Below are 24,536 nucleotides of genomic sequence, written 5' to 3'. Positions count from 1 at the left end.
ACTTCCAAGATTAAGCCATGATTGTGCAATTAAGCCTGTAATCAGATTCTTGTTCAGAATATATGAGAGAATTGTTTTATTGATTTGGAATATTCTGTGTTTTCTAGCTGTACATTGAATTATATGTCAACATAATCATCTAGGATAAGTACTTGTTGTCTCCCATTTACTTTGTGTTCCTGGTTCTCTCATATTTTCGTACACACAAGAATGTGCGTCCACACATAAATACATTTTCACCTCTACTGAAACGTTAATCTTTTCTTTCAGTGATTATAAAAGAGATTCTCAGTCATTAGAAGTCATAGGAGGGAGGGAATGTGAAACTAGTGTAGTTGGGGCTGCTCAGGCTTTGTCTCAGAAGCGGAGTTGGGATTGCTACAGTGCTATCACACTGGCAGTATTCTGGGGAAAGAGCTCACTTCAGTTCCATTCAGGATATCCTAAGGTGGGGCTGCATATTTTGAAGGGAATCTCATCCAATTATTTTTACCAGGAGTTTTAAATAAATATGGGAAAATAGTGATACACTTTCAAAAATACAGAGGAACCCAGGCATGCCTTTAACAGCAAGGCCTTTACAGAGAGGCACCTCTGAGCTGAAGGACAGGGGGAGGAAAAGCTCGTTGGTGAGATGTCTCTGTGAAGCAGGTTGGCTGATCTTTGGCATTCATCTTCCCCGTGGATGGGGTAGTTTACTCATAAAGATGAATGTTGTGGCACTGCTGTGTCACTGTGTTCCTTCCTCACAGGTCTCACAAGAGTTTTTATGTTGTGGGGAATATTAGTGCAGAGCTCTTGTCAGAAAATAGCTGAGTGACGCTTCTGCTCTATTTTATTGTCTCTCTGTGAAGTGACAGGATACACCCATGATAAACAGTTGCAGTTACAATAAGATCATCTAATTCTCTTGCTGTCGTGGCAGCTTTTGTGCACTGAATAATATTCCTTTCTGGCAAATTATTTAAGGAATAATGGCAGCTGAGTGTTGAATTGGTGACAATGTGCTTGTGCCTTTGGTTTCATGGCTCATTCTAAGCATATTATCTAACCTCCAGCTTTTTCAGACAGTAGCCAGGTCAGATAGTTATGAGGTACATGGAGTGTTTTGTTCTCACATCAGCACTAAAAACTTGGCTGTTTAGTGATTACAGCAATGTCAGAATTAGGTCTTCTCTTTTCAGCATCTTTATAATCACATTAGATGAAATAAACACCATAACATTAGCAGGTCACTTCTCTGCTCTAATGATGTCTGTGAGAGGGTGAGACATCAGCCTCTCTCTGAGAGCACCTGGCCTTTGCAGTGTGACTGAACACCTCAATGGCACAATGGGAATATTCTATTTCAGCTGGGATTCTGCCTGAAATATTGGCAACAAAAATACCTTATCGTGGTTTTGCCCTTTGGAAAGGAAACTGTGTTGTGCATTTTCTGCTTTCCAGTGCAGCAGACCCCAAAATAACAGCCATGCCCAGTAAATTGTTGGATACTGCTTTTTATGGTGTGGATCAGGGTGTTACTAAAGTGCCTTGCACTTAATAACGACACTCAGAGATGTAAAGAAGTCCAGATATCAAAAATGAGGACACCAAACTCCAGGTGGGGGAGTATTTTGGACCAAGGAAGTACATCAACAGATTAGAAGGGAGAAACGTTTTACTTTCCATTTGAGCTCTGTTTTGAAGTGGCCCAGAAGTCTGATATGTTGATACTTTCTTTGGTGATTTTAGTCTAAGCTGAAAATGGCATATTCCATCATCCAACAGTACTAAAATACATTTAGTATTCTACAGTACTAAATGCTGCAGACAGGAAGCCTAAAGATCAGATGTCCAAGAGATATTGTTCCTGAATCACTTGCTGCTTTTGAATTACAGCCCAGCTCCTTTCCTGCCTGCATCTTTGTCCAGGCTGCTTCACCTGTCTGTTTCCCCGCTTACAAAGGGTGGAAAATTAGAGTTACTTATCTGCCACCTAAAGAATGGAATAGATAAATGGGGAAGCATGTTTTAATCAGATAGTGTTTGCAAAGATTTTTTTTTAAGCTCAAAAAATTATCTTGCAGAGTAAGAGATAAGTAGTATTATAATTATTATTAATTAACTCTTCATCACTGCTGTGCTGGAAATGCAATACTTGTGCATTTTTTTCTGAAGGAGAGCAGCAAACAAAGCGATTTCACTACTATAAAGTGACTGAAAGGCACAGTAGATACAGCTTACATGTTCATTGAGAAAACTACACTTGGGTCTCTTTTTTTCTCTCCAATAACCAGTGTGTTGGCTTCTAGAAAGCATGAGAGACTTTCAACATGTTTTTGAAAGAGAAGACAAATAAGTTAGTGGGGACCAGATGTTGCCAGAGCCCTTTATTCCTTTCCTTTTCCTTGCTTGTTACTTTAGGCTCCATGCTGATATTGTAGGGTGTTGTGATGAAAAAGTGGTGAGGAACTAAAAGGCATCAATCTGGTGGAAGAGAAAGGAAGCAATAGAGTTATTTTGGCTTGACAGCAGTAGGAGGAGAGGGAGGCACAGAGGAAAATGTTATTTTTTAGGTCTCTTTCAAAAATATTCAGAGCTATACTGCTTTGTATGATGGATTGTGAGGAGATCAGATTATATACAGCAAAAGTACATGATCATTTACACTGCTTACACACAGGGGCTTTTCTTTTCAGTGCAAGACTGAAGAATACTGAAGCCAAAGCCACCTGTAAACTTGCTGTTACTGCCAGATAGCTTGCTATGGATTGAAGCAGGTGTCAGCAAGTGATTCAAAAGTCTGGAAATGTCTTTTCTGGGTGGGTAGTTGGGTGGAACAGCAGATAAACTGGGGACAAGGATGAAATGTGCTGCTGAGCAGTGCTGTGAGAGCATCCCTGCCCTGGGCATCGTGTCTGAGCAGGCAGGAGTGAACAATACTGAGCTATCAGTGTGGCATCAAGGCCAGAGGTGTCTCTTGCTGCAAAACCCCTGGGTTAAAGTGGCTGTTTGAGGTAGGAGAGGACACTTGTCTGCAGAATTACAGACTACAGAGGGAGAAGCCTTTACTCAGGACTGTTAGGGACAGGTGGGAATAATGTCTAGGTCAGATATTCAGGCAGTATCTGCCTGCAAAGACCTGCTTCCTCCCACACCTCTAACTACAAGTGTCAACTTGGAGGGGAGGAATTGGAAGAATTCAGCACTTTTGTGACCACACTTTATGAATAAGGTGATCTAACCTTCCAAGTGGCCTCGAGTATAATAGAGGCTATGAAGGTGAGCATTTTCCTTCTGCATCATGCAGGAAATGGTTCTTAATTATCCTTCATTGTCAAAATTAACAGGAATTATATTAAATGTCATTATTCTGACTTCAAAAAGACACCAGACTTTAACCCTTGGTCCAGTGAAATACATATATAAATGCTAAGTTCATGTTTCTACGTTTGTGGGTTTATTGGATTTTTTTTTTTCTCTTTTAGTCTTTGTCCAATATTAAGGTGCTTTATTTTCAAAAGAAATGTTGGGGTAAAGGGTTCAACTGAGAATAAAATCATAGCCTTTTCAGGTTGCCACTGTGACTCAGTGTTCCTGCACTATCTATTGATCCAGTTGGTATCACTCACCCCACATGTTCCTAACTATTGAATTCAAGTGAAAACCCAGCAGCATTGTATTGTCTCTCCCTTATGAAAAAGAGCTGATTATTTTGGAGAATTTGACAAGAGTAATTATCTTTTCTCTCCACCCCTTTGAATAAAAATGAACAGCAACAAAATAAACTAGTATTGTAAAATTCAGGAGTTGAAATTGCATCTTTTGGTTGCCTCTTCTATTTTGCATTTTAATGCAACATTGATGATAACATTTGTCAAAGAAACCTCACAGTCCTTCAGAATCAGAAGGTTTGGCAACAGCATAATTGGTGCAATGTGGGAAAAATATTGTTTGAAATGTACTTATGGATGCAATTTGCTCTGAGGCTTCTCCCGAAAGTGCATGATTTGTCACTTCATCTCTGCTGAAAGAAAACTTTCCTGCTCAGCCTGAAGTCATCTCTTCATCAGAGTAAGTCAGCAAGAGATCAGCCCCTGACACTAGACTGAGGAGCTTGTTAGGAGATTTGCAGTTTTACTGAAGGCAGTGTCAGGGATTTGTGTGCTCTCTCAGACCCTGTTAGTGCTGACCAGCCTTGCCCAGAGCTCTGCTGTGGCGAGGCTCCAGCTCAGTCACTGCCGTGTCCCTGCTTTGCTGCACATCCTGATCTGGGTCCTGACCCACGAAGGGACCTGATGGATGGTCCCAGACCTGCCTCGCCACCACAACCCTGTCTGATGATCTGAATTTGTGGTTGAGCTCCTCTGCGGTCCCAAGCATGCCCTGATCAGGAGCTGTGGGAGATGACCCTGCCTCAAGAGTTCTCTTCTCTTCTGGCTTCCATGTCAAGCTCATCTCCCTGTTTTTTAGGGAGCAGCTAGTCCTCACTGTTGCCTGAGAGGGAGAGGGTCAAATCTTCAAAAAAAGAAGATTGTAAAGAAGAATTTTTGGGTTGGTCACAACTGGAAAATCTGCATGAAGTTGCTTCTCTTTCATGCCCAGTCTCTACCCAAACCCACTCTGTTCTTTCTTCTCAGCCTTTGATGGCATTTGAAACATATTTATGCATGTCCTATTTATTATTTATTTTTATTCCTGAAATATCATTTTTTTTCCTGTGGTGGAGCTGAATAGTTGGTTTGGTAGGGCATTCATATTTTCTAAATCTCCAGGCTTTTTGCAGAGTATTTTCTTATGGCATTGTTCAGGGCTGTGAATAGGAACCTGCCTCTCTGAGCAAGATAATGTGGATATCTGAAGAAATACAGCAATTTTAGCTGAATGCATAGTTTAAATATGTCTGGACTCTGCTATATGAGCTACTATTAGCTGACTGCTTCTTTATTTGCATCTTAACAAAATGAAGCATTAATGGATTTTATTTGCCGAGGAGAATGCTCCCATCCCTCAGCAGCACGTGACTGGCAGTGCCCTGCACTTCCACGTGCAGTTCTGCCTCCCAACTCCCTGCTGGGCTTTGTGTCCTGTTGTGTGGATGCTTCTCTGAATGCTTATTTTTCCCATGGCTGCTTCAAATGCATATCTAGAGGTGAAAAGCATTTACTTTCCTCTTCTTTCTCTCCTTGCAGAAACCATTACCGCTGCAGGAGTGCAGCTGCAGGAGGAGGAGGTGTGAGAAGAAGGTTCTACTACACCCTCACCTTCAGCATCAAGTTCCCTCACAAAGATGATGTCTGCTACCTGGCCTACCACTACCCCTACACCTACTCCACCATGATGGTAATGTGGCACTCCCACCAGTGCTGTCAGTACAGAAATTAAAAGAATACAACTCCACAGTATAAATTTAGTTTTTGAGTTGTACCAAGTTTTTTTGCTGGGCACAGGTTTGTTTTCCACAGCCTCTTCTGTGAAAAGGGGTGGATGGTAAGGGAATTTTCTGGGAAATGCATGCAATGTGCTTCCTCTATAATTGATGTTGGGGAGACAGGATGAAAGAAGTGAAATGAATAGTTCTGGGAGTAGCTTTGCTTCGATGCTAAAGATGAGAATAATGCTACTGCAAATGAAACCACACAGTTCCAGTAAATCAGTTTCCCTCCCTTCTCACTTCAGTTTCCATTGTCAACACATTTTGGGCAATACGTGCTGGTGTGGGCTGGTGGAGTTTGAGGTCACTGTGGTTTTATAATGACATCAGTTTGCCATAAGCAGATTTTGGAGGCTGTGTTTCCCAGGGGACAGTGTCCTCCCCAGGACTCACTGTGCTGCCTGTCACCAGCAGAGTGGGGCTTGGATTGATTCCCACTCAAGAAAGCCTCTTGTCAACTGTTTTGCATCCCATTATACACATTCAAAGAAACTGCTTCCAATATCTGGGGGAAGGCCAGTCCAGCCTTCAGTCCAAAATATGTCTGTCAGCTTAAACTTCTCATCAGTTCCTCGCCAGTTGCTCCTAAAGTTCCTCACCAGTTTTTCCTAAAGTTCCATGGGGAAGAGTGTATTCTCCAGTGGTGGGGTCTGACCTTTAGCCCTGAAGGCACAAATATCTACAGTCTGCAGGGTAAAAAAAGAGATGCAATACTGAAGAATTGGTTGGGCTTATTCACCACCACACATTTCACATAAATGCAGTGCTTCATCATTATTTTACTGTTATTGATTTCTATCTTTTGCTGGCACAAAGCAAGAGAGACTTGGAGAGTTTGTGTGCTCTGGAATGACTGAATATCTCACCTGCTCCTGAATGAATAGACTAGAGATGAAAAAGATGTTATTCCTGGGCTTCCAGGACCAGGTCTTTAAGTATTTCACTTTCTCTTCAAATAAAATGCTCATTGAAGTTAAAGGGAATTTTGCCCCAGGAAAAGTTTAAATGAACTCGGACACAATAAAGACCATAAAGTTTGGTAAATGGGAATTATGGGTGGAAGAGGCTGATAGATTGTCATGTCCAGCTCTAGCTAAAGCAAAATCACTACTTCTAATAATTCTGAAAGGCTTTTTTGCTTGGGCTAATTTAAAATGTCAAGTGGCCCACTATACACATCTTCATTTTACTTTTATTTCCACAGTAAATAAACTAAATCAGGTTTGTGCATCAGTAGATTGCATTTTAAAGCATTTGTCCACTGGTGAAATGTGTTGGTTTTACATATCAATAATAAATTAAAACTGTTATAAACCCAAGGGCTCAATTAAAGACATAGTGCTTTGGGGGAGAAGATAAACTTGTATATAGAGTTCGTAATTTGAAGATGTTTTTAAATATCATATATATTTAATGGTTATAGGAATATTTGCAGGAAATATTACAGAATGCTATTTGAACTGGATGCACTCTGCAGTTCATTACTTCTTGTCCATTAGTAATTACATTTCTTTTATGAACAGTAATTTATCTATTTTTACATCACAGTATTAATTGTTTTGATATCTAGCCGAAATCTCTGTGGTAGCTATACCCAATTAAGTTTCACTGGTTACCAGGAACATAAGTAAATGATGATATTGAGTTCTCAGTATCTACGTGAGACTGTAAAATGCATTTAATAATTGAATTTACTTTATAGAGCAGTATTTTAATTGTTTCATAACATAGCTAACTATAAATTTCAGTTCTGCGTTTACATGGCTCTATTTGAATGCTGAGAAAGCAGTCTGAAACATGGTGAGCTCCAAGATTTGATAAAACAGGAACGTGGTGTCCCGTAAACGTAGATTAAAATTGAACCCTGACTCCTAGGGACAAACCCTCACCCTGTGAGCGTCGCTGAGTGAAATGAAATGTTTTAATTATTGTTAGCACAAGTGTGCTCACTGCACCTATTCCCACCAACTGGGGGACAACTGGTGTTGCCCAGCACTCAGCAGCAGCCCACAGGGGCAGAGCTGACCCTCCTCAGCTGCACTGCAGACAGACAGACAGACAGACAGAGCCACACTGCATCTGCTGTGTGGGTGACAAGTGGCTCCGTGTCTAATGAGCCGATCGGAATTTGTTCCAAAAACTCTTTCTTCTCAGCTGCCAGTTCTTTTCCTCGAATTTCTCAAGAAGCTGTTGGTCTTTAGAATTACTTAGAGCTGTCATAAACTTTGGGGGGGGGGGGGGGGGGGGTGGTGAGGAGAAAAATCTCCCTTTTTTAAATAACTTCTTGGAAAGGCACTCTTCAAATTTCCCACTACTGATTGTACAAAATGTTGTTTCGATAGAAACTTTTTGGCTGCCTCTGATATGGATTTGTCACTGAGTTTCACTGGCATGTGCTTGACAGCTAGGCAATCAATTCTGTAAATGTTCAAAAGTGGTGAGTTTTCTCACATTTCTACAAAACCCTTATTAAAATATAAAGAGTAAATGCTTCTCTTTTGGATTTCATGCATGCACAGAAATTTCATTATGCTAACAAAAGCACCTAGGAACTGTTCAGGCAAAATCACAGGATAGTTTGGGCTGGAAGGGACATTTAAAGGTCATTTGGTCCAACCTCTCTTCAATAAAAAGAGACTTCCTCAAGTAGATAATGATATAAGAATAAATATTCTGTGCAGCTTCAGTGATGCATTGTGAATGGCTTGTGCATATTTGTGGGATGTAAAAGGTGCTGATATTAACTGGCAAAAGAGAGCAGCTGGGAAGTTAGCAAGATATGAAATTAGTATCAAAAATAATATACAGCTACTGGAATAAAATCAGGTTTTATAGACTGTGAACTCCTTTATAAATCTGCCTCCTTGCTTCTTTTTCAGTCCCATCTTGATATCCTGGAACAAAATAGGAACCCTAGGAAGGTTTACTGGAGGCAGCAGACACTCTGCCAGACTCTGGGAGGAAATCCATGCCCACTGCTCACAATCACTGCCATGCCTGAGTCTAAAAACAGAGATGACCTGGAGCAGTTCTGTAAGTAGCCCAATGAAGCATTAAAAAAGATGCTGGTGAATTGTGCTCATGTCAGCAGTGACAATAACAACCTCTTTTGTGAGCATGCTGATTTTCTTGTCTTTCTCATTTTGGAAAAAGGGTATATAAATATGAGGAATAGCCAATTGTGATGCTCTTTAAAAATTACAGGTTTGCATGGAAGAGGGAGGAGAACTGATACCATTTTGTACTTCTAATTTCTCTTCAATGATGTAAAACATTTGAAAAGTTCAAAATAAAATATTTCCTAGAGCAAAAGAACCTGTGAAATAGCTAATTCAACAAGATTTTAAAAACATTTTATGTTTTCAACTAAAATTTTTATGTATTTTGAAGTCTTAAATTAAGAAAAAGTAAAACCAAGATAACTCATTCCAAGCTGGACCAGCAATTGAAGTCTTCTGGTGAGATTCCAGTTCCTGCAGTGTGCCCAGTACATCCATCTGGACACAATATATCTCTTTGCATTCTGTCTGAGACCATACTGATTATATTCTGTTTAATAGTAAATATTATAATTGCCATTTTATATCTACAGCTGATTATTTCTCATTGTGAGAGCCAAAGATTTAGACCTTCAGTGGCCGTGATGAACAAGATTAAGATTTGCATGTTTCTGTAACTCAACAGCAAGTGTTAAGATTTTGATTAGCATTGCATTAGGTTAGCTTTGATTTTAGAGCCCAAATCATTAACTATTTATATGTAGGTTGATTTTTCTTTTCTAAAAGCAGAAACAAGGTGTACAGTGATTTATTTATTTTTTTTTTATCTCTTCAAACATAACACAGGTTGAGACCTTTGAGGCTTGTGGATATTTAAATTATCTTAAAATCTTTTTAGATATTAGCTGAATACTTTTCATTGCCTCACTTAAGTACTAGGCTAGAAGATTCCAAAGGGATTCTGTGACATGAACCACAGTTCTCATTGCAGATTTCTTCTAAGCTAAAAGGGAGCTGAAATATGAGTTGGTGAAAGTTATTGCTACCTTTTTGTTCAAGTTTTAGAGCAGAGTGACTGCAGCTATGCTGATATTACAGTGTAATCATCCACAGCTCTTACCTTTTTACTGTAATAACTTGATTGTGAATTCAGCTTTTACCTTGGATTAGCAAATTTGTATCATGAACATGCTTTTCTTGGTTGAAATACTAAAGCAAAATAGCCAAGTACAGGCTACATGGGGAGTTTATAATCTGCATGCACAGCTTTAATTGGGGCTGTCCATGCCTGGCTTGAAGAGAGAATTCCTGCCCTTAAGCCCTTTTTTTCCATGATAATGATGACACAGAAAACCAGTGGGTGGGAATTGGGGAGGGGTAGGTTGGTGACCTAAAGCAGCCTTTGGCACACGGCAGTGATCACCTGGTCAGGTGTTATTTGCTGACACCTCATGGCTGAAGGTCTCAAGGGGGCACCTGAGAGTAAGTTGGAATATTCTATTTGATGATTGGAGCCATCTGGAAGAGGCATGCAGTGAACAAGATTTTCTGCCCAAGTGAGAAGCCCTTTCCAATGGTGGTACAAAGCAAAAACTGAGCTAACATTTGGGTTTATCTAAGCAAGGGCTTGTAGTGAGTCAGTCACATGAGGAGTTAATATCCTAAACACTGGATTTTTGCTCTTTTGGTTTTGAAAGGACTTTCTGAAAGGAGTGTTTTGTGGTAGGAAAGCAAAAAAAGGAAAAAAACATCAAGAAAGTGTTGAGATATAAATGTGACCATGTTGGAAGGCAAGGCCATTTTCTGTAGCACTGTATTCTCAGAGTATATTAGATTCCTTCTTGCGGTGTTAGAAGAGAGCCTGGCAGGTTTTCAAAGGTTGTTAACCTGTCTGCATAGACAAGGCTTGGCTTGCTTATTCAGCCCAGGTTTGCTGAAAGATTCATAAGGCATCAATGAATAATTTGGACAGATTCTTTTTCCAAATGTTTCAGTCTGTTTAATATACTGCACCTAGGTTCAAATCCCAATTATGTGGCTGAAGTCCTCTTTATTTTCAATAGAAATAAATATCTCATGCCTTGTGGTAGTACCTGAAGCCAGTGGGAGCTTGTAGCTCTCCCTGAAATGCCATGAAAATCATGTGCCACTAAACCCTTCCTCTGAAGCCTTGCAAAACAAAAAGATTGCAGACTTCCTATCCATGAGCCCATGGAAATCAAAACAGAACATGGAGAAACCCCAGTTGTCCAACTGAAAGAGAAGTTTTTCAGGAGGAAAGACATTGTCAAGGCAACGCAGTTTCACTCAAGTTTTCAAGACGGAAAAAGTAAACACCAATACTCTTAAGTGATGAAAATATTTATTGTTTTATCAAGTGAAAGAACAGCAAGGCAGCACACCATGTTTTATGCTGTGGGGATGCCTGTGGGCAAATCTGAATAATCGTGTATGTGCTTATTTTGTTTGAGTAGCTTGGATAATTATGGCTTTTGGGGATGCACTTAGTCTAATTTGTGCTGCTTTGTGTTGCTTTGATCAGCAGTTACTTCTCAGTTTCCTCATTTTGTATGACATACCCATCTTTCTGTGAAGTGTTTTGGCTGATGGAAGGACCTGTTTGTCAATGTTTTCCATGCTAAAAACATAACTCAAGAGCAACAACTTAGAGCTAAATATGAAGAGACCAAAGGGTGGAGGATTTCCCTGCAATAAATCCCATGGCTATGTACAGTCTCCATGGGTATTTCAGCTTGAGAAGGAATGTGGAGCTCCAGCACTGGGGAACTTGGCTCATAGATAATGAATAAAAATGGATAACTCTTGCTTTTCCTTCTGGTTCAGGCCAATGCAGAGTTTTCATGAGCTATAGTAATTTTGATTTCCTATCAAACTTATGTTGCCTTTGTTACATGTGTTAATCTGTACCTTGAGAGTTTCTTCTCAGCAATGCCAGTGGCACAAGTCTCACCAGGACTTTGTAGTTCCTGCACATGGATCATACTGAAATAGTCTAAATCTTTCTCAAGTATAGACACGTATGGATAATGAAACATCAGATAAAGAGGCACAGGGTGGATGAGGAGCACTGGAAAGAGAGCAGGATCTGCCTGGTGGGAGTGCAATGGAAATATTTTGTATTGGAAGTGCTCAGGGAGAGTGAGGGCACGGCATCCTCTGTGTCAGCTGTGCTTTGCTTCCCTTCCTCAACTCTTTCAGATTGCTCTTGTCAGGCTTTTGATTAATGTGGTCCTAGGACGGTTAAATTTGTCTGAGTTAAATTTATTAACGTACACCTTGTTAATAGGAAGCACAAGCCATGCTGCAGGGAAGAAAAATGGGCTACTTCTCTCTTTCATTATGCCTTGTTTGTGTGAGGCTTTGAAATTCACTTTAGGCTCCTTTCTCCTTCCACTCTTTATATCTGCCCTTTATATGATGGTGGTGTACTGAATAATTTTTATTAAATGTTCAGTTCTGAAATTGATATGAAGACAGAAAGGAGTGAGGTGAGAACTCTTTGGCTTCCTGTGCTTTTACTCTGGTTCATGCAACCACTCAGTTACAATCACACAACCTCCACTCAGACTTGATCCATGCCTGTAGGTACCTGGGCTGGTCAGTGGTCCCTGCTGGGCTTTGCAGCTCCATAGACTTGAACAAATAGAGACTGAGAGGCTCTATTTTGTTTTTTGTGGTTGCTTTTTAACTTTAAACTTGCCCTTCCTGCCATCAGATGGAGAAGACTCAGCATCCAGCTAGTAGAGATATCTTTAATACCCTTTCTAAGTGCAAAATCCTCCACGGTCTTGTGATAAATGTAAAATTATTCTGACTTTATTTCTGGCTATGTTAGGTCTGCCTGATGAGAGTTAAAGTGACTTTTGAAGGGAGAGCAATTCTCAATGTCTTTCAGAGCATTCTCAAATGAATGCAGAAACAAAAAGCTTCCAGATCTTGGTGCCAGCTCCTTGCTTGATGAATTAATAGGTGTTTGCAGAGCTCTGATTTTCTTGTTTGCCACATACACAGAGCCCAGTGAAGGCAGTGTTAGCAGCATGTATGTGTACTCAGTAATAGTTTGCAAACTCTTAATTCACAGTATTATTTATGCCCGTGTGCAGTGTGTAACTCCACTAAACTCCCTGGCAGACAGCTGAGCAGACCCTGAAAGCAGTAGGATACTGTTGTGACAGAGCAAATGGACAGATTAACTCTTCAAAGAAGTGTAAGGAAAATATCTAAACACTGACACACAGGCAAAGATAAAATTGTATTCTTGTTAAGAAATAAAGGACACTGATATGTTGCTAATGTTAACAGAGTGGTGGAATTTAAACCACCAAAAGCAAAATGTTTGGTCAGAAGAGAATAGTGTACACTCTACATTGCTCTGTTAGTGTTTTTTCAGGAGGTGTTTCCTGGCTGTAACCTGAGTTGGGGTGGATTTGCTCTCACCTTTGGTCAGAGGAGGGAAGGGGCAGGACACCTCTGAGAGGTGATGTAGTGTAGGTGCCATTCTGGTTAGTGCTAACACAGAGTAATGACTCAAACAGCCCCAAAGGAATTGCACAACTCTCTTCATGGCCGGTTGTACTGTTGTCATCCCCATTAATAATAGTGATTATTCAGTGTGTTATGTGTGTTCCAGAGTCAACACACCTAATGAGTATTCTTTTAGCTGTGGGTAGCATTATAGATCTGAATTTTGTGGTTTAAAGTTAACCCAAATTGTCCCAGATAATTAGCAGCAGAGGTGAGGGAAATTAAACAAAAATGACACTAGAAAAAAATGCATTTACATCTGTAATATCTGTCATTTTGAGTTGCTCTTCTGTCATCATATGTCCTCTTTATGCATGGCTGAGGAAACCATTATGAATACTGTCAAAAAGAGATAATGACACCTGCTTATCTTAAATATAGTCTCCTGGGGATTTGAAGCACATTTTTTGTCTAGGCATATTTCTGAAGAAGGATAGAGTATTGTTTTTGGGATAGATATGGTAGAATGCTCATACCATTGAATCTGCAGATGCTCCTGGAGCTGGAATGAGGGATAAAGTGAGACTAATGAGGTGGTTTTACCTGGTCTCATCTTAAGCCTACAGAATAAAAAAGACACAGTTGCTGGGAAAACTATTCTAACATTTCTCAATTTGCTTGTATAAGCTATTTAGATGGTTGTTTTGCAACTTTGATCTTTTCTTAGGAAGAAACAAGCCCTTTACCTTTAAATATAAATTGCAGCAAAGAGCAATTCCTGAGCAAAGAACAGCAGAGGATGTGAATTGCAGGGGCCACTTATGCAGGATACTGGGAAATAATGATCATGTGGAAAATGTACACAGTTTAATTAAGCACATTGATTAAATCAATATGACTCAAACAGCTTAGTGCTCCAATCAGCTTAATCTCATTAAATGTAATTCAGGCCTCAATAATTGATTAATAATGCATTATAGTTTATGAATTATTGACTCAGAGTTATTATAACTGTGCCTGCTCCCCGTGTGGCAACCAGTGTTGCATGTTAATTATGAAAGGCTCAAGCTCTCTTGAATAACTTTTTCAGACCTGGAGATGACACATCTCCTAGTGAAACAGGGACCAAATTAGTTCAACACCTTATTGGAGTCAGTCGGCCCCAAAGGAAGATGCACTCCTTAAAGGAAGCTCTCATCTAATAGTGTTAAAATAAGGAGGTAGAACGACCTGCTTTGATTGGTAATGATCTTTTCAGCAGGCAGAAGGGCTGCCTGTAGCAATTCATCTGGAGTGCTAACCTGGCATGGTGCTGGCTGGAGCACGTCTGCTCCTCGCTGTTAGCGCGTGTGGCAAACAGCACAGCCACTGCTCACGGACCCCCAGGTCACACATGTCTGCCAAAGGGGGAACAATCCACCTCCCCAGAGCTGTCTGGCTGCTGACTGCTTTCTGTGGGAAGGTCTGAAAGGCTTTTATAATGACAACTCCACATTGGTACGTCATACGAGAAGAAAGAGCCACTTCTGCTGTTGGTGGTAACCTCAGGAGAGAAAGCAAGAACTTAAGAAAGCACCTGCTCCTTGGGGGCTCCCCCATTAGGTGGCATTTCCACTGAATGGGAACAGAAGATGTTATCTCTGACAGACTGTTTTTGTAGCTTTCTAGGTACTTAATGTGGACCAAATTGCAATCTTATGCAGAAAGTGTCCACCAACATTACATTTCCTTCAAGTATTCCATTTACAGACCTGTTCTGCTTTTTTGCTTTCATCAGTTCTCTATCTCTTCTCTTTATTTGTGATTATAGTTAAAAGTGAACAGATTTTACTGTGTATAGAAATTGATTGAGATGATTATGGAACACTGGAGAAAAACATTTTTTCTTTAGGCTTGCATCTACAATAATGAGGTTTGTGTCTTTGTATTTTTTTTATTTGAAGATTTTCTCCTAATTTGCAGGGTTGCCAGACAGAGGTGCTGATTTCTCTCTCACTTTGTACCAAACACTTTGTTTTTGGTGACAGGAAGAGTCAGCTGTTGTGAAAACTGTTATCCTGTTTTAATGCAGCAGTGAAGAAAGGCTGAATAAAATTGTCATGTGTTCTACAGTGCTAAATAATTGCAGAATTGAGAATATGTGTTTTTTTCCACTTGAATAGACAGTTTCTCAAGTTTCTGAAGCCAAAGCAAAGCTGTCCAGTCATGCAACACTGATGGTCTGTGCTGAAATTTTTCTCAAGATTGCCTTTCAATTTCAATCATCTCTTCTACTTTTTCTTTCTGGTATCCCAGTCACAACAGCGTTGGCAGCTCCTTGCAAAAAGAGCAGACAAATTTCTGCAAAACTATGCTCCTGTTTGAGTTATCCAGCTTGCTGCCATAAAGATGGAAGCTGGTTGAATGGAATATGAAATTTGAGAGACAGACACATGGTTGTCTGCAGGCTGAGGCCAGTATTTTTCATGGTGTATCAAATGCTCTTTGAATCCCAGCGTTTGGTGGAGCCTGCACAGTTTTGACACTGTGGTCAGCCTTCTGTGAGCTTGGCAAAATACATATTAATATATTGAATTCCAGTAGTCAAGGCAGCAAGGAATGGACAGAAAACACTGAACGAGGATGCTGAAACTGGGCTTTGAAGCAGAGGCAATCACAGTGTTTTTAGCGAAGAGTAAATATTAGGGTAATCTCTCATTCTGTCCCACCCTCTGCCTAATGCAGCATGATGGCAGAATATGCACCTCAAATGAGATTATTTGTAGTGTTCTTCATTCAGCTGCCATGTTCTGCATTTTTTAAATATGAAATTCCTTCTGAAATTTGGATTTTTTTCCTAAGCCGTCCTCTGCTTAGGGGATAGAGCAGAAAATTCTGTAGCACTTTTTTCAGCACTTGTTCAGCTGCCTTTCCATCTTTGATTTAGAACAGTCTTATTTCTGCCCCAAGAGATATATAACCTTTATAACATTTGCATGTCCTTTCTAGAGAAAAAAAAAAATCTGATTAAAGGCAGAACTTTCTGGAACATAAGTTATCAATATCTTCTTGGTTGGTATGGACTTGGGCTTGAATATCAGGAGTTGGACTTGATGATCCTTGTGGGTCCCTTCCTTCCAACCCAAGATATTCTATGATTCTCTCAGTAGAGCTTAAGGCTGGCAATCCTCCAGACTTCCAAAACATAACAGCCTTTTCTGATATACTAATGAATTAAACATCTTGAAAATCTAAGTTAGCATATCTTAGTCATAATTATTTTATTTCTTGATTGGTTTGTCAAGTGCCTCAGAAGAGTCTTCTCACAGGAGTGTGGTAGTGTGGTACTAGTATTTTTGCTACAAGGCATTGAAAATTATCAATGAAACTGAAAATGGTTTGGTTGTAAGTATTTCTTATATAGCTTTGGAAATTTATAGGCAGCTGCTTGGAACTTGCCTGTCTTCCAACACCCCAGGACCATTTCTCGTTGCAGTTGACATGCAAGCTTCTACAGGAGTTCTAGGTTGCCCAAATTCTTGCCTTAACAGAAAGGCAAAAAAATAATCTTCTCTCCCTTAGGTGGAAATAGTTTGTGAGAATCCTGCAGGTGTTTCCAATGGCCAATCAAGATATTGAAACACAGCCCAGGAGAGCCCCCAGGCAGCTCTTTCTGCCTAAAATGGTGAAAAAGCATTAAATTGCTACTGGGTTTCTATTATTAGCTCCAAATTATGGCGTGGCAAAAAAAACCCCAAATCAGCGTGTTCCTGTGAGTGGCACACTTCCCATGCCTGGCCATAAATTCTAGTCCTGTGGGCCATGGGCTGAAAGCTCACTGTGGTACTGTGTAAGTCAGCCAGAGAAGCTTTTGAATTGAGGTAAATCTCTCCTCAATGTGGCAGAGATAGGCTGTGAGAGGCAGGACATAATTTTAGGGTCAGACTGTCACTGGAGATTGAACGTTGATAGGAGCAATGTGCTTACCAGGGTGGGAAAAGTCAATGCTTGCGTCTCAAGATAAAAACCAAAGTCAGGAAGGGGTTCCTTCATCTGGCCACAATATTGCCCAGCTGGTCAGGTGTCATATTACACAGGGTGGCTGTTTTTGCTCAGATCAGAAGGGCTGGAGCACCTGCTGATGTGTGAAGTGGGTTGTCTTGAAGGCAGTTGGGTTTGGACCCCTGTGTTAAATAAAGCAGGTGTTTCTGGTCAGTAGTGATGAAGGTGTGGCTAGCGGGGCAGTCTGTGAATCACTCTTGCTCACAGAATTAAAAGGTCAGTAAGAAGCTCCTCACGTTCAAGCCTTCTGTAAGGTAAGAAATTATCATTTTCTAGCAGTAGAAATGTGACCAGTTGTTCTCCTTTCTGTTTGGTTGTACCTCCTCATTGATAACTGCTAGGCAAGCTGTGATCAGAGAGTTGGGAGCTGGACAGCTGGCAGGGTGGCCTTGTGGAAGAGTAATGTGTGGCTGGAAATCCCAGGGGGTGTAGCACATGTACCAGCTGCTGTCAGACCCACACAACCGCTCCTGCCATCTCAGAGAGCAGTTTTTGTTTCTGGTTCAACATTTTTTTTCCTTTTCTGTTCCAGAAAAGCTGTGCTGGTACACAGATTGAGGTAGATACACATTGCTTTCTGATGCCTGACGATCTTGTGGGAACAAAACTATTTTGGATGGCAAGATTGGGCATGGTTGGCAAAAAATGGGGTCTGCCACTCTTGTAGCAAACCCTTGCTTTCAGTTTGGGAACTCAGCTCGGGGACAGTTTGTCAAGTCTTGCACAGTTTGTGTTAAAGAACTGCTAGGCTGTGACAGAACCCAGAGTGTGTCCTGCTAACGGGGAACTCTGCTACTCTGAGGTAGATTTTTCACGCTCCTGCGACTCTTGAATTTCTCACTCTAACAATAGGCTTCAGCTTGCACAGGCAAACCCTTCCTCAACACCCAGAACTAACAGACTGTTGGGAAACAGTGTGGGTGGTGTTATAACTTTCATGTTGCTTTCACCTTTATCCTTCTAAACTGGGAATTTACTTGGTGCTTTCAAATCTTGGCTGGCTGGTTGGAGAGGCTGTCTGCTGCCTCTGACTTGAAAATACAAAAGTCATTCAGCTGATACCTCAAGGCTTTGAAAACTTTCTGGAAAACAACAATCTAATTTCTGGATTTAATGTTCCAAGCTATGCATTTCTGCCTGATAAAGGCTGACCTAGCTAGCCGTGCATTACGAATGCCTGGAGTTGTTTGGATTGTATGGAATAGCTTTAGTGCATGTTTGCCAGAGCTGCAAGCAGATAGTTTGTTCAGCTACTCTGCCCACATCCATGTGAGGGGCTCCACACTCTTGTGAAATGTGGCAAACACTATTTCTATGTGCTGATCTTAATCAAATGCTATTTCTATGTGCTGATTTTAATATTAATCTATCCAAGAGCGTAACTGAGTGAGGAGGCGTATTTGCAATACATGGTGTGCATTTGTTTTTCTCCTGGTTTTGTATCTGGAATTCTGAACACCTGCTATTTCTAATTCCCACCTGTAAGTTGATTTTGCTGGGAGGGTCTATGCAGATTTCTGCCTGACCTGTTTAACTGAGTTTAATTTCTGTAATTGGAGAATGAGTTCCATTCCTGTGTGACTGATGCAGCCAATCTTATCCCAGTAAAATAATCAGCAATATGTTGAAAGTAGTAGTTTGCAGATGCCACACGCTGCAACTACTTGTTGCCTATAACTGACAGATTCTAGAAACAAGCATTTGTGATTAATGGGCTGCAATTATACAGAAATACTGAAATGAAATGGGGCTAAAAATACCCCATAATGATTTTTAAAAGGCCATTCTGTTAATGAGAGGATTTGTCCATCTCTACATCAAAAAGAAACTTGTTAGCTCTCTGAGCTTGCCCACCTGTTTCTAATGCAGAAATAGAAATAAAAACCAAGTGGGGACAGCTGCTCTGCTCAGACTGCAAATGTGCTGATAAGATCAACGAGCTGACGAGTGACATGGTGGATACTGCAAAGTGCACCAGTGTTCCCAGACAGCTAAACTTGGACTTCTGTATCATTTCAGGGCACTTATTATGTGGCTCTAACACTTAGAAAATGATATCTATCAAATCACCAATGCACTTAGAATTTAATTTGCTCTATCAGTTTTAATTGTTGGGCTTCTTAGCTGGGGGGGTGGGGGGGGGAAAGAAAGTTATTTTCCTTGCCACTTGGCAATTCTTATTTAAAAGCTTTTATTCTTTTTTTTTTTAATTGGATTTGTTTAACAAACTCTTTTGAAAATATTTCTAGCTTAACCTGGGTGCTTTGAAATAGTTAGGTTAAATTAAATATGTTGTAATTTTTATTAAAACATGATGAGGGCATGAGGTGACGAGTAAATGAAGAAGTCAGAATGGGGTTGGAGATATGTCTTGGCCCACAGATAAGGAAGGACTTCTGGACAACTTAGAAACTTTATTTTTTTATTTTACTTTTTTAAGAACCAACATTCTATTTTAGTTCCTTATTCTTCCCTTATCACCTTCCTATAATCTTTTGCTTTTTCCCCTAGTCTGAAAACATGACATGATAATGATGGATAAAGGAATACCATAGCACTCTGCGAATGTGCGTGTGCTTGATAATTTTGGGAAGGATGGGTGGGTTCCAGAATGAAGATGACAGCTGATCTTGATATAGGACAAATAACATGACTGAGAGGGCTCTATTGATTATGTCTAAGTGCCCAATTCAATTCATTTTCATAGCTAATGTAAAGAGGAGGAAGTGATTTGAAGTAATGGATTATGTAGAAAATCACTTCTAGGGTGAATGTGGATGGCACAGAACTCTTTGACTGGAGTTGGGAAACAGCTGTTGAGCTTCCAGCTCTGATTAATTTGTATTTTATCCTTGATCAACTTACTTGATTTTTCTGTAAATCCTTACCTTCATAACTTGGAACACACTTGAAACATGTAATTTTCAGTCTATGAAGTGCTTCAAGACAAGATGAGTGAGATGGAATTTATTATCACTGGCATCAAAGTGACTTTGACAGGTCTCCCAGAGGATGTTTAGGTCCCATGGTGAGCACCTAACAGAAGGCTGTAACTAGTGATTGAAGTAGAGATGAAGAAAATAGGTAGATGGATGGGAGGACAGAAAGTCCTTAAATTCCTTGCTGATCAGGCTGTGCCTGCTGGAAATAAAAATGCAGAGAGGCTTTTATTGTAAAAATGAGGTTGTAGTGGATAATGCAGCAGAAACTATCTCTTGCTTAATTTTTTTTTTTTCCTTTGTGCTTGCTGTGCTGAGGAAATTCTGAAAAAATTTCTGAAAAAAAAAAAAAACTTTTAAATTTTTTTTCTTTAAGTCCTTCCTACCCCTACAGCCATGTGCAAAAGGTGCAGCCAGAGCTGAGGTCATTCCTTTCCTGTCCTGAGTAGCAGTGGACAGCGCAGGCTGTAACCAGATTAGTGTCTTGTCTGCTTTGTTGCTTTGCAGTGTTCAGGTCACCCTCACAACTTGGGAATTGTTTTGTGTGCAGCAGGGAAGTGCATTTAGCAGAGCAGGCGTTGAAGGCCGTTTTTAAGCTCAGTCCTGCAAATCCTGGCCTCTGGCAGGCCAAGCTGTTTAGCTGTGTTTTATGAATCAGGTCATACCGTGCCTGCCACAGCCTCCAGATGCCAAGCTCCTTCTGTGACAGTTCTGTCAAGCGTTTTGAAAGGGCACAAAAACAACAGCCAGAGGGTTACCATGAGGCACAGCTCAGCTCGTGGGAATTGTGCTTCAAAAAGAGCTGCTGGCCAGAGGCTGAAAGAGCAAGCAAGAGACAGATGAAGGCCCCTGGGCATGTCATTAAGGGCTGTGGTGTCCCCATTATCCCTATTTTTCCCCATTTTTAGCCATTACTAACTATTGAATGAGCAATAAACATGTAGTGAGGTGCTTATAGTCTCTGTGTTGGCACAGGTGATGGCCTTGCCAGCTATGGAGAATGCTGTCAATAGACTTGAAACAGCTCATCACTGATGGCATGCTCCTTAATTTTGTATCCTAGATCATACTCTTTAAATCACAACACTCCCAGGATCCTCCTTCTTGCTTATCAAAAGTCTCCCCCACCAGCTAAAAGGCATCATTTACCACACAGACATCATGGCCATGACCTTGTTTTCCAGACTGTCAAAATGTAATGTGAAATTAGGCTCAGCCCTGATAAAATGGATGCTTGCACAAAGGGTAGTGCTCCCCAAGAGGCCATATAACCTGCATCAAATGTAATTTAATAAGCAGAAATCAAAATATATCAAATTTAAACATGCAGGTAATGCATGCAAACCCTGAAATGAATTTGGATTATAGGCAGGCAGTGAGACTGAATGGTTGGTTTCTTCATCCATGAGGGAATCACCCTAAGCAATACAGAGGAAGGAAATAATTCAAGGAGATCCTTTGATTTTGAGAGTTGATGGGAGTGTTAGGTGGCAGGGGAAGGTTATTTTCTGATGTAAGGTGTTTTTCATTAGCCGCAGTTAGAAAGCATCAGTTAGAAGTCTCTTCATATTTTGAAAACAAGGTATTAACATAAGAAGCTTTGTTAGATACAGCAAGAAGATAAATCATCTTTGCAATGCTAGCCATTAGCTTGTCATGACCATGATTTACAGGGATTTTCTTTTATATAAATAAGTGTTTCTTTTAAAAGCACTCAGAGTTTACAGAGCAGGAGATGAAGTGGCTGTGAATGCTCTGCAATATAATGGTTTTGATATGAGTGTTTCTTATGGCACGTTGAGAGAGGAGCTCATGCTGTGGATTTTACAGGCTGTATAGAGAGAATCAGCTATAAGTGGAAGGATTCTGGGGCAGGATGAGTTGGAAAAGTTCAGAGTTCTGCTGTGAAAGTGTTGGGGTGAAAGTGCAGGAAGGCACTGGGATTGAGGAAATATCACAGTTATCAGCTTTATGAAGTCAGAAACTACACATCAGAAATTCAAACTGATTAAGAACTACCAATTGTGCTCTTAAATTATTTGCCTGAAAGAACCTTCTGGAGAATGCTTTTTAAATAAATTTAATATTACTTAGGAAACTATGAAGAACTAAAAGCTCTCCTGTGTGAAAGCTCCCACTTTTGCAGGGATACACGGAGTGCCAAGGAAGGACATCTCATCTTCCACTTCTGTTTCTTCTGAGGATGCCAGGACTGGTCTGCAGCCTGACTCCTTTACTCATGAGAACCTTTTTCTGTGCTTTGTAGCAACTTGTGGGGATAAAAAGAACCTTTTTCCTCACCCTAACCTCCCTACCATCTTATTTCCTCGAACAGATGACTCTTCCTAACTTGAACTCTGCTCCCTGCAGTGATTGATGCAGAAAGACATCATCCATTAGCCATCACTTTGCTGGCATCTGAAGGGAAGAACTTACTGACCTGAGACAGGGACTGCTTAGTGTGCTTTTCCACAGACTGAAATTTCTGCATGTTATCTGCTTTATGCAGTGGCAAATTTTGTTCCTCCTAGTTTTGTCAAGTACTCTGGGGCTCAGATTGTGCCATGTGAGCCTGATTCCTTCTTCATCTTTAGGATATCTCAATAGTAGAACTGCTTGGAAAAAAACACAGTATGAACTTGGTTGGGAGCTTCAGGGCTCATCTGTGCTGTTTCTTCTGGAAAACTCATGTTCTGCTCATGGTCTGTCACACAACACATTGTACAGTTTTGGAGATGGTGCTGCTTATGTCATGATACAAGATCTTGGGGCCAGCATCAGTTTTTCTCTCTTGATGATCTGACTGAAAGACCTTTTACGTTGACCCCTTATTTGTGTTCTTTTGCTCAGGTATTTGGGGAGTTCGTCTGAGACCTTGCCATGAAGACAAGAATCATTATTCAAAATTTGGAGACAGTTTAACCTCATTGATCTTTTGTTTGTGGAAAGCAAGAATTTCCTTTGGGATCAGCTATGGACAGTGCAGTTCCAAGATTTAGGATAGACTTAGACAGCAATAATGTAAAAGTCAATTTAGTGATGCCACAAATGAGGTTAACCTGCAGAAGGTCCTTTACTGTGAAGCTGTTGACATAGTGAAGTGGTAGAAGGTTTTTTGTAGACTTTCTGTTTATTTTCTCCTTCTTATGAGTTTTTTAAATGTCAGAAAACACACAATTTAAAATTCTTACAGTTTGCTTACTCCAGGAGAAATACAAAATTATATTATTTTTAAAAAACATTCCCTGCTTGACTGATTCTGGAGCAATGAGCAATAAATACCAAATCAAGTGAAGACCAAGAATTTAATTTTTACCATCAGAGGTAATCTGTGATGCTTTTTATCTTAACAAAAAATGATATTTTATCAATTTGACAATGAGAGGCTCTGATTGTACTTTCTTTTAATATATTTTGCTACTTTCAAGCCATTCCCTGAGGAAGACTTCAAGTCAGGGAGAGATGGATCTGTGCCACTTAAAAGCACAACACATATTTAAGAATAAACATTACTTTACGCTGTAGGTGGTAATAGGTGGGTTTTAAATATGTACTGCATAAAGAGTAAAGAGCTTTTTTAGAATAAACTATAGAGTTTGTCTTCTGTAGAGCAGAACAGCTTGAAGTACTACACAACTTAAATTTTGTTAAACTGTTGAACTTGGCTGTTATTTCCAGCAGTGAAAAAAACACAGGCAGGTGTTTTTCATGCCCATTTTAGGGCTCACAGGCAGGTTCTAAGTTCATCTCAGAATGGGCAAAATACTGAGATCATCACCCAATTTTTTACCACTTCTTTCATGCTTGGATTTCCCAGAAGGAGAAATTAGGAAAACTTGGGCTTCTTAGCTGGATCCATTGAAGTTAGCAAAGAAAACAAATTCCTGTTGGGTTATTTCTGTCCCCAGCCACTTCAGGATTGTTGTATACAAAATGACTTGTGCTCTGGGCAATGTGGTTTTAATGTTAACTTCCACCTCTCCACAGGGGAGACTTTTTAGTGTAACTCTCTGATATTCAGCCTAAATGTTCCTTAGTGGAGTTTCATGCCATTAGCCCCGGATTCACCCGGGTCTGGCTCTCTGAGCAATTCCTCCTGCCCTGGGAGCCGTGGCAGTGAAGGGCACGGGGTGTTGTGCTGGGGGTGGAGGCTGTGTCCCCCACAGGCAGGAGATGGGGGCTGAGGCTTTACTCACTGGGTGTGAAAGCCATTTATTTATTCCTGCAGCGTGTTCCGCGGGCGTCCCCTCTGCCAGCAGCTCCTGCTCCATCTGCTGCCCTTAAATTCCACACAGAAGCTGTTAGTGCCATGCACAGAGCAGGGGACGTGGCCAGAGGGCAGCTCATGCCTCAGAGTTCACAGCTCAGTGATGCTCTGCCCTGTAGGTGCAAAGGCAGCTTGATCCCTGTAGGGATCAGATGCTCAGAAGCCTCTCTGGCAGGGGATCCAACCAGAAAGAGCAGTTGTTGCTCCTGCAGTGTTGAAATGTGCCTTGCAAATGGCAAAGATGAGCTGTGAGTGAGCAGTGGGTATGTAGAATGAAATGTAAAAGCAAGGGGGGAAAATATTGCTGGTTCGGAGCTGAAGCCTTATTAAAGTCCTGTCTGTCCTATTTGGGCAAATTCTTTCTAAAGTATCCAATGTCACCAAAATCC

The 24,536-nt window shown here is 40.6% G+C and overlaps 1 protein-coding gene across 1 annotated transcript in view; it reads left to right on the top strand.

Moving 5' to 3' along the window:
* Window positions 1-24,536, top strand: part of AGBL1 (AGBL carboxypeptidase 1) — a 267,534-nt gene that overhangs the window by 72,076 nt on the left and 170,922 nt on the right. Inside the window, exons 16-17 of the mRNA XM_063169871.1 lie at window positions 5,175-5,325; window positions 8,296-8,449. Coding sequence (XP_063025941.1) covers window positions 5,175-5,325; window positions 8,296-8,449 — 305 coding nt within the window. The remainder of the gene's footprint in view (window positions 1-5,174; window positions 5,326-8,295; window positions 8,450-24,536) is intronic.

This window comes from Melospiza melodia, chromosome 15 (genome assembly GCF_035770615.1).
Source record: "Melospiza melodia melodia isolate bMelMel2 chromosome 15, bMelMel2.pri, whole genome shotgun sequence".
Lineage (NCBI taxonomy): Eukaryota > Metazoa > Chordata > Aves > Passeriformes > Passerellidae > Melospiza > Melospiza melodia.
Note: the sequence above shows the minus strand (reverse complement) of the source record. Positions and strands in the feature narration are given on the sequence as shown.